Here is an 11,525-nt window from a genome sequence, read left to right as displayed (position 1 = left end):
TTCATTTTCAGGGTCATGGTGGTGACCAGGTCATCCCCCCTTGACCTGTTATTGTCCCTTTCGACCAGCCAGTCAGGTCTGCTGTGTCAGGGTATTTTGCAAAGAATATCTTTCTCCCAGAGCAGCTTCAACCACAGGATTTAATGGGCTGTTTACTTGGGAGCTGACATTACAGTACACTGCAGTGTGTAATAGTCACAGAACAGGTGTCTGTAATCTCTGGGAACATTGTTTTATGTGTACAAACTGAGCAGAACTGAGGATTTAATGTATGGATTTGCATGTTTGAGCTCATTAACTACAAATTGTTTGTTTATTTAAAGCTGCTTTAATCAATATTCTTTTTACAAATTGATGCAAATTATGTGCAATGTGAAAGGGGTCACACACAATTCCATAGAGCTCCATAGCATCTTTCAGCTAATTGTTTTGGTGTTAGAGCCTGCAACTTTACAGTTTTGGTTGTTCACTCTCATCAGCATAATTTTGGGCCAGAATGAAGCTCTTTTTAGATATAGCTTTAAAAACTCACTGTTCACTGCTTTATCTACCCAACAACCAAGCTTTTGATATGTTGGTGATCATAGCGGAAAATTTAGCAGTAGAGCTAAATTTGCGTTTGTAAAACACCAAAGAAGAAATTGTTTCAGTCTCTTTTCAGACATGAATATTGTAGAATCCAACAGTAGGAAAGGGAACCTCCAGGTTTTCATTGCACAGCAGCCTTTACGGTGATTATTTTGACATTCAATTTTTAGCTTAAGTCTTTAGCTAAACCAACACTGTGAACGTGGTAAACTTTACACCTGCTAAATATCAACATCCTAGCATTATCATTGTGAGCATGTTAGCATGCTGATGTTAGCAAAGTTAAGTCATTGTTACATGGTATTGCACCTGTGAGAAAAAGCCATTTTTGAAACTTGATGGTGCTTTCAAGGATGCTTTAACCAACCTGTATGAGTCACCCATCAAAACGCTTTTAATTCATGATCTTTACTGTCAGAAATGTCATATGTCAGCTGTCTCTGGTAGAAACCTCAAATGTTGGGGAATATAAAAGCTTTTGGTGTACGTTGGAAACCATTGGTATTCATGTCAAATACATGTGATTTATAGGCAATGGGCTAAAACATTCAAAACCACTTTTATGTTCCTTTACCAACAACAGGGGAGGGATTTTTTCCAGTTGTGTCTGTCCAATTTATTTGAATTTTTGAATGTGTTTTTGATTACACGTAGGTGTGTGTCACTGTTTGCTATAGTAAAGTTGGTGTGGTAATCCATAGCATGATTTATGGGGTTTTAAGAAAGTCAATAGGCTAGCTGTGACTGTTACTGAGTGAGGTTCAGTCCATTCATCAAGCTGACCTCAGCTGAAATGGAAATGAACCCCCTTCTCTAAGCAGCATAGCACCACTCCCACATCAAACCAGTAGCATGTGCTGCAGATGGTCCATTTTCCATGTCACGTCACATCACATAGCAGACACTTGAGGCCCAGTCAAGATTTTCTAAGCCCTGAAGGAGGGAAACACGTTAAGGCAGGGAGCACTGGGATTGAAAAATCCTTGAACCTCTGGCAGGTGGATTAATTGGTTTACTCAATGTTATTTCACCAGGGACTTCTCAAAACAATTTCAGACATTAGAATGTCTTGAGAACATGTTGCCGACCTGAGGGGCAAAGCAATCTAGTTGATAGCTAAAAATACATTTTGTAATATAGACCACTGAAGGACAGAGTAATATTGAGCAGCTCACGCTCACAGTCATCACACTGACGATTATGAACGATATTTCCACTTGTTGTTTTTGTCATTTTGTTGTCAGTGTCATTATTAATAATAACAGCCCTACAATCATTAGCCTGCTAATTTTTTACACCATAGCTTTTAAATTGATTTATCAAATGGCATTTTACCAACATAGAAGGGGGGGGGGGGTTGTATTACAGGTTCTCATTTCCTAGATCTATGGCCCTCATGTACACACAGAACACTGCAGCTCTAGCATCCAGCTGGTCTATTTATCACCAGTAACGCTCGCTGTGGTGGCCCCCCTGCTAATGCTAGTCTTGCCATTTCTTCACCTACCATTAAATGGAAAGTCCCCTGTTATTGCAGCGCTTTGATTAATTGGTAGTTTAGATGGAGGGGAACAACGTCCATAGATAATATTAGGCTGCACCTACACCTGCAGCTGCATTGTTTAGTAACATCCTGACTGCACTGTTTGTACGTAAATCCCATTATCTAGTCTCAGCTAGACTTTTAAGCTAATAAGTGGTGTGTGCAAGTATGTGTTTCCTATTCTGCGTGTGTAGCTGTACTTTTGTGTGACTGTATTTATGTACACGAGTTTATATAAGGACATTAATGCATCTAAGCCAGAATTAGAAGCATTTGTAGCAGATATAAAATATTGAGTTATATGTTGAGCTTTTACTCGAATTCACCTTTTACTCATCTTTTACTCAGCAACCTCATTTCACCTTGTTGTTAAGCATTAACTTTTTAACTCGGATACTCAGAATGTCATTATTTCTATCTATTGAAGCTGAATATAGACAAAAAATATAGAAAATAAACATCCACTATTATAGTAATATAATAAATGCAAATAATATTGATCAAATCCTATATATGAGATTAGATGTGACGAAATAAGGGTTGTTTAATCATTTAATATGGCTGTTTTCTAAAACATGTTTTTATGTCTCTTTCTCTCACCACAGGAATCTTCATACTCATTTGCACTGAAATGCCTTATCAGCCTTTCCACTGTTATATTGCTTGGTCTTATAATAATGTACCATGCCCGGGAAATCCAGGTGAGTTTACTACAGAAAAATAACACATTTTAATACTCAACACAATTTCATATCTGCAATATTAATGGCAAAACATTTCTAGATGCATCATTTTATAAATATATCATAATTCATCATACCCTCTTGAGATCTTGATGAGCATTTTAAATCAAATCTGTGGTTTTGTTTCAAGTAATTCCTTTTATCACAGTATGACTTTGTAATGATGGACACATTGAGGCTGTGTGGGGTTTAAGATTATAAGGAGGACACCACACTAAAAAAGTGACTTATGGGAATAAACTGCTAATTTGCTTACTTGTGTATGTCTGTTTTTCTTCAGTTATTTATGGTGGACAATGGTGCGGACGATTGGAGGATAGCCATGACGTATGAGCGGATCTTCTTCATCGTGCTGGAGCTGCTGGTGTGTGCCATCCATCCCATCCCGGGCCAGTACGTCTTTACCTGGACGGCGCGGCTGGCCTTTACATACACGCCGTCGGTGGCCGATGCCGACGTGGACATCATCCTCTCCATCCCCATGTTCCTGAGACTCTACCTGATCGGCAGGGTCATGTTACTTCACAGCAAGCTATTCACGGACGCTTCCTCTCGCAGCATTGGCGCCCTCAACAAGATCAACTTCAACACACGCTTTGTCATGAAGACCCTCATGACCATCTGTCCAGGAACTGTTCTGCTGGTGTTCAGTATATCCTCCTGGATCATTGCTGCATGGACTGTGCGCGTCTGTGAGAGGTAAACATAGGGTTGTGAATAATAGATGTTGCTGGTGTCAAATTGAAAAACAAAATGGCTGATGCACAATCACACGTTGTGGATTACTAGACACCTTTCTTCCTTCACTCGCTCTGTTTTGTCCCACGCTTCTCAGTGTTACCTTGTTTTCTGTTGCTCATTTGCACTGGTCCACTGAAAATTGTGGAATTATCAGGATAGATGACATAAAGATCCTGTACACATATGTACAGGACGGCATACACACATGCACAGACACTTACCACTCCACTGCCTGTTTTAAAACACCCTGACATACATTTCATTAGCTCAGCAATCGCTCCACGACTGCTATTTTAGACAGCGTGTCCATAATTCATGAGTGTCTAATTGTTTGTTTGCTGAATGGTTTGTTTTGGTAATGCAGAGCAGCCCCCAGAATCCCCTAACCCGTTTTCTTCCCAAAACTGCACATCGGGCTTCGTCTCAAGGGGGCAGCAACGATTCTCACTGAAAATGAAAGAGGCAGGGAGAAAATGAAAAGCTTTTTTTCCACCCCATTTTGCATTTGCATAGGGAAATGAGACGTTAATGCCAGCTTTGATGTTTTAAAGTCATTTTTGCATAGTTGGAGTGGAAGGGGGAGTTGAGTAGGGTGGGTGGAGGATGGAAGATATATAGCGGCAGTTCTTGTCAGACCCAATATGATATTGTACACGTGCTGCACTGTAAAAGTTAAGCATGAGCTCAGAGGAAGGCTTTGCAATCAGTCTTTCAGTCATGTCCTGACTACAGATGCTCAGTGAACTCCTGCAGCTCACCTTGCCTGCTTTTACTAAGCACCACCCCTCCCTTCCTCTACCTCTCCTCTTAACTACCCCCACCGTGTTAACACCTGTCACTAACCACCTCTCCTCACACGCCCGACCCTCCTCTTGGACCCTCAGCACCTCCAACAGTTGGATGGTGGGTTTAAACATCACAGGGGGAAACAGCAGAGAAAAGATCAGCTGATGTTTCACAACAGCTCCTCTGGAGGCAGAACAATGAGGTGTAACTGACATCAGAGATAGACTCAACCTTAAGTTGGCTCACGTTCAGTTTGAATATAACTAGTGGGTTTTTTTTTACATTCCAGCTCAACACACCTGTTTCCCTATCACATTTTTATTCCTATTCTCCTTCTATTTTCAGACTTAGATTTAACAATGAAATAGTTTAAATTGACAAAACACCTAAATTTATGATATGACTTGGTCTCTAGCATTTCATCAAATATATGAAATGCCAGTGGACACATGACTCAGCACATCCCCAATCCTACAGTATGCTGGGGTCAATTAGGAAATATGGACTTAAATTATTAGAGGAGAAGCGCAGAATCTTTAATAGAGTCTCAATAGATTGATTTGCTCACACACACACATTCTGTGACACACTTTCCATGAGCAGTGCATGCCGTTAGTCTTTTGGTTTCAGTTTCAGGAATAACATGTGTGTTCAGATGGGTGTCTATGTGTGTTACTGTGGATGGGTGCAAGCATGTAGGTGTGTGTGTGTGGGTGTGTGTGTGTGTGTTTGTATAATGTTTTGTTGTACTTTCTATTTCCCCACTATGCTGCTCCATAGGGATACCATGTGAGTCCTCGTTCTCTAGACGTGGAAAAATAAAACGACTTATCATTTTGCACCGAGCTGGCGCCACTGCTGCCCTGAGTGGGGTTTATTTTTTTGGGGGCTGGGGTTTGGGTTGGTAGTGGGGAGAAGGGCAGCCCCTCTAAAACAATTAACCGATTAACCTTTCCAAACTCGATGTGGCAAAGGGCCCTCTAGTTGTCACGAAGGTGGCACCATCCTTCTGCAAAGAAAACAGACTTTTAGTGGCTAGGAGCAAAGCAGAGACCAATGGTGTGAACAGCACTTTGAAGCAAGCGTCTCTTCGCTAACTGTTCTGTGTTAGGTTGGTAGGGCCTGGAGGAAGAGGTGGAGGAGGAGAAGGAGGAGGAAGAGGAGAAGGAGGAGGATGAGGAGGAGGAGGAAATTTGTGCTAAAATGGAGCAACTCCTTCAAGTCACCTTCACGAGTCTGCCAGAGGGCAATTTGTGTCTTCTCATTTTTTTCTGCCTCTCCTTATGCAATTGTTATAGATCCATATTGCACAAAAGTCTTTTTAGCATCTATTCCAAAGATTTGTCGAGAAGCAAAAGCCTTTCTGTTCTTTGTGTTCACACATTACCATCCCATTATGTGTCTCCTGTCACAAAATTAATTGAACAGTGTTGTAATGGTTTTCCACAGACTTTTGTTTCTTTGACCCCAAAGATTTTGCTCAAGAAATGAAGCCAGTTTGTCTCCTGTAGCCAAAAGACAGTCTGAGTATCCACGGAGAAGACTAACGTCAAATTATTTAGTGCATTTGACTTTGGTCTGGGGTGCAGCACAGCAGTGATATCGTATATCGCATATGCTATCCATTGATACACAGTAGTTTCTTAATTAGAGACACTTTTGAAGAAGGGATTTGTTCAGTGCTGAATGCAGTGTCTCCAGTTTTTATTTACATCCATGAACCGAAAACTCTCACACCCCTTCATTCCCTTCTCTGGTAAACATTAAAACAGCATGCCAGTTTTCATGTTTACTTCTCAATCCCATCATATAATGTAAAAAAAAAAAAAGAAGGGGGGGGGGGGGGGGTGTGTGTTAAAAAGAGGCGCTTGTTTCCCAAAGTGCTGTGTTTGAGTTTTTATATCTTTTTGTTAAAGGCACTGTTACACTGTCACAGTGACCACGCTCCTGAGCCAATCAAAGGGCAGTACGGTGTGAGATTGGACGAGCACGGAGTCTACCTGGAAAATGCCTAGATGGGGGGATGAAAGACACAACCATGGAGACAGAGAGGGATGGAGATGGAGGGGTTGGAGGGAAGGGTGGAGTTGGGAGGAATGCTAATGTTACAGTTACAGTAGATGGATTTAATGCTGGCCACTGTCCCCCTCTCCCTTCTTACTTAATACAGCCCATCTTCAGAGCTAACCTACCTCAAATAAGCTCCTAAACTAAGCTCTTTTGGCTTCTCCCTCACTACCACAAGGCTCCCTCCCTCTCTCTCTTACTCCTGACTGATCCTTTGCAGATCTCCTAGTGTACCCATCTAACGTGGCATGCTTTGCCGTTTTTCCTCATCTCTCCCCACTACTGATTCCCTGTCCCTTTGCCTCCCCTTATCCATAACAAGCAGGCCTAATCTGGCCAGAACTCAGTTACACACTTGCATGCATGCCTTGCCTGCCTCCCTGGTTTCTCACTCCTTTTTCCTCTTTAACTGTTATCTAATTCTCTTCCTCTCCTGTTCTAACTCTGTTATCTGAAACAAAACGCTCTATTTCGAGGCAATGTGAGGCTGCGGTTTCTCACCTCGCTTCTCCAGCGAGGACCCGTAGGCAGCGTAGAAGACAAGCTTTCAGAAAGTTTAGCTGACTTTCCCTCAGAGTGCAGCGCCAGATTATTAGGCTTGAATTACTAGTCAGCTACACCTACACCGAAGGTCTGACATCCAGATTATGTCATCGCTTAGCCACTAGATACAAACAGCGCCAGCCAAGAACACACTGTCCCAATGTCTAACCAGAGAAACACACACCAGTGCAACTTGAACTTTCACACACCAACCACAGGTTTACATGAAATATTCAGGCAGATTTTACAACTTCACATTTTAAGAGTTGGCCACACTGATCCATCACTGAACAGGCAAATTTGACAGTGCTTTTTTTCACTGAATTCAAATGTGCACCCTTACACTGAATTTCAAGCTCATACTGCGAATTGTCTATATCGTTTCTTGCATTTTGAAAGCATCGCTCACAAGATTAACTTTAATGTTAAAAGTCTCTTCCACAAAGACAGATGAATTTTATGCACATTGTTGTAACCTCAAGGACAGGTGCATTCTCTATTGTTTGATGACTTAATCTGATGACATGTTATAAACTATGCACGCTCTGCAGTCAGAGTATTGATTGCAGCCTATGGCAAAGTCATATACGGAGCCCACAAAGCATATTTACATAGCAGAGAATCTGTAAGTGAAAATCTTTCCAAGATATGCTCTGCATAAAGGATCATGATGTAAACCAATGATGAGCTTTGCTTATTGTAAGTACAAGGTTTCTTCATGTGAAACTGACAAACGACAGCTATAGTCACTTTTATTTTTTAATGTTTTTGTTGGTTTGTGTGGTGTTTTAAAAACAAATCTGATAGCTGTACTTCCTCACTGCAGAAACTGACTTGATGCGCTTCTTTTTCTCCTTCTTGATTTGTTATCATGTAAGATTTGAGCCACAACAGAGAGAAAGCGAGCAATACTCACAATTCCAGCAACAGCTGCAGAGATAGTGATTTTAATAGCTTGCATGTGAGTGCTGCATTTCCTCAAGCTTGTACACCCTCTTAGCTCAGATCAAATATGTTATTTGATCATATTAAAGCTACAATAGAGCTTTGTTTAGTCCCATTTACACTATTCCATAAATATGTCATATAACTTTGCAGAATTGACCCACTTGTCCTATTACATCAGCAAGCTCTTCAGAATGACAGCATTTAACAAAACACACTAAAATCTTCACCTTTTAAAGACAAAATAAATTCTGTTTATGTTCATTTCTGTTGCCCATATATCTATCCATACTGCTGTGTAAACTCACGCCATTACTGTAAATGTCACAGAATGTGCAGGCAGGTGTGTGCGAGCTGATGCACACCTGTTAACACAACTTAACACAAAAAACATTGAGTTAGTGTGTAGCAATTACGGGGCAAAAACACAGACAAATAAAAACAAACAGGAAATGAGGGAATTAGAGGAATAAAAGACCCTTTTCCTTTTCCCCAGGCCCAAACAAGTAGACTTTTTTTTTTCTAAAATGCTATTTTGAAAAGTAAGTCTAAATGTATGACTTTTAATGTGTTTCAGATCATGGCTGCCAAACTCAGCTATTCTGTAATGTGCATTCCTTTAAGTATGTAAGTTAGTTAGTTGTTGTTTTTTTGACAGAGATTGAGCAACAAAAGTAAATGTATGCTTTAATCAATGTTGGGCCAAGGAACTGATAAACTCTTGGAATGAATCTCTCCTAAAAGGTATCCAAGTGTGTCACAGCAGCAAACAAAGAACAACTTAAATCATCACCACTTTGTAGGAATGACTTAAGCATTTGCACTTGAACATTTTGTGTTTGAACGTGGGCAGAGATTAGGGAGGCAATCGGTAATCTCACAGTTTCTAATGAGCAAGTGCCACTTTAAAGCCTTGACAGATTTGGTGTTGTGGGCAGAAGTACAACAGATTAGATGTTTTGTGTAGTTCAGGGTGGGATGTCATCCGGTGGGATGACTGGGACCATGAAGGAAAATGCTTAGGTGTTTTGAGTTTGCAGCAGAGGTGGAGAGGTGATGTTTTTAAATCTTGTCTGTGTCCCCTGAAGGTTGGATGGCCAGAGTTTATCTTAACGTAAACTCTAACGCTACTGGTTATATGATATATAATTTCCTTAAGGATATTATTTCTGGAAGCAGATTACCTTTTAAAATGACATGGGGACCAATTTTGAAGTTTTTTTCAGAGTATATGGATACACGTTTATTTACAGCTGTCTGTAGTGAGAATGGCTCTCCAGTGACCAGCATACCAGAACTCACTTTTTTGGTGTCTCCAGCCTAATTCAGTGGAACATCTGTAATAAAGTACTTGCTATCTGATAACCCCAGAGACATAACCACACTCCAACTCTGAAACATTAAGATTAAGGGCTTTTGTGAACAGTGCTTCCTGTCTAGTGGCATTGCAGATTAAGAAGGACGTGCACAGCAAGTCACAGGAAAGACCTGACTTTAAGACAACATTGACGGAAGTGCTCAGCTTCAGTATGAAAGTCTGTAAGGGTAGAGTCCTACAAGACTGTGACAAGGGCTTACATGATGTATTTTACTTTATTATTCTTAGTAGAGTGATTTGCAGGTGATTTTTGCAGTTATACCAGTGTAGCAGACACCATTTTCTGACAAAGCTGGAAAATCATGTCTTTCCCTTTGGACTCACAACTGTACTGGTTGACAGCAAGACGTAATGTATAATTCAAGATCAAGGTGCGGTCATATTACCATCGGTGCCTTTCTCAAAAAAAATACACAGTGAGTGTAACAGGGAGTGATTTCATACAGAGTTGATGGTAATCTGGTTTCTGCAACACAAAAAATCATGAAGGCTATCTTCTGGTTCATGTTGCATGTTAAACTTGTACAGTCATAACACACCTGGTGACACCATCACTCCTCCAGGGTTAAAGCCAAGAGATGAAGATGACACATACTAGTTTTTTATGTCCACCACATATTCAATAATCAACAATATGCTTGGAATAATATGTGTCAAATATGTTTTTTTCCTTAAGTACCTTATTCAAATCCTTAAAATGACATCTGCTTCTCCATCATTGAGAAAATACAGAATCAGCTCCCAAACTAGTTGTGATGTCACAAATCTTGTCCGTAGGCCTGCCCCTTTAACATCAAACTGAAGGAACAAGAAGAAAACACATATTATAATAGAGGTGGACTTTAAATTAAAGTGAACAGAACAAGAACATTTTATGAGACTTTATTTTCAGTCTAATTAAAGCTTTACTTATGGTTAGATAAGCTTTAAGATCAGTTTTTACAAATAACAGAGAAATCAGGAAAGTAGTAGTAAAGATGTGAAATGTTGTGGGTGTTTCAAATATGTACTCGTATACAGATGTTTGTAGTAGGATGAATGTGTTTTTTCCCCCCAATCAAGTTAAAACTTTCCAACTTCAGTACATGTTCCTGAAAGATGCAATAATAACATTTACTACATTACATAAAATTTAGAAATGTAGATATTGTAATGCTTGTAGTATGGTAAAGAATTTATCTCAGTTGCTCTACAATTAAAACAGTATTAACTGGGTTTATTTCTATTTTTATCTTGGAAACATGCATCATGCACGTCATAAAAGTGCTGCAGTCTGCTGCTTGCTCGCTTTACAAATTGGCTGCGCTGGAGAAGAAAATTTAAAAAATGAAACACTGTTACATTTGCAGTTTTTTTAATTAGGTCATCAACACTTTGATTTTAATCTGCTCATGTTTACTGCAACTAACACACTCCCCGAGGAGCATCCCAACATATTTGTCCTCAAATAATCTCAGTCAGCGCAGAGATTCATTTATATCAACAAGACTCGCACTCGCTGGAAAACTCTTTTTTATTTGTTTTTGTTGATGTGAAAATGCAGGAAGACGAGGTTGTTGTTGTATGCAGGCGATCACAGCTCTTGAATGTGGAGGAGGTCATTTACTTTACTTTAGCCACTGACCGGCAGAGGAAACCAAGGACGTGTGTTTCCAGAAGGAAGTTTGAAATGTAGATTTTAGTTTAGGTTTAGCACAAATGAGTCTCCTTTACAAAATACACACTTCTTTATCTACCTTCTTCTATCTAATGTCAATTTTATGGACACAAAACACAGTAGTACATTTTTAAGTGCGATCGATATCTTTAACAGCTCTCTTCTTTAGAAGCAATATATGTGTCATGGCTGTGTAGCAGATTTCATGAATGTTAAGTGAGTTATTTTTAAAAAATGGCACCCATTCTTTTGTAATAATTGCTGACCCAAAAAAATAGACTAAAATTTTGCATTGAAAATGATTGAATTTGGCTAGTAATAAGTATTTTCATGTATTTTAAAGCGGGAAAGGCATTTCTATATTTTCTTAAATTGGAAAAATCATCTTTGTGTGTGTGTGTTCGTGTGCGTGTGTATGTTGGTAGGGGCGCGCGCGTGTGTGTGGCTTTTTCACATTTGATCCATCACTACTCTGCTTGTTTGGAGGTTGTGCTGTCAGCTATGGCTGTTGTATTTCCTCAGAAGTCACCATAT

General features: G+C 39.9%; 1 protein-coding gene across 1 annotated transcript in view; it reads left to right on the top strand.

The window, feature by feature from the left end:
- The window catches only part of kcnn1a (potassium intermediate/small conductance calcium-activated channel, subfamily N, member 1a), a 45,148-nt gene that overhangs the window by 18,421 nt on the left and 15,202 nt on the right, over positions 1-11,525 (top strand). The window contains exons 3-4 of the mRNA XM_062429416.1: positions 2,737-2,832; positions 3,155-3,573. Coding sequence (XP_062285400.1) covers positions 2,737-2,832; positions 3,155-3,573 — 515 coding nt within the window. The remainder of the gene's footprint in view (positions 1-2,736; positions 2,833-3,154; positions 3,574-11,525) is intronic.

This window comes from Scomber scombrus, chromosome 11 (genome assembly GCF_963691925.1).
Source record: "Scomber scombrus chromosome 11, fScoSco1.1, whole genome shotgun sequence".
Taxonomy (NCBI): Eukaryota; Metazoa; Chordata; class Actinopteri; order Scombriformes; family Scombridae; genus Scomber; species Scomber scombrus.
Note: the sequence above shows the minus strand (reverse complement) of the source record. Positions and strands in the feature narration are given on the sequence as shown.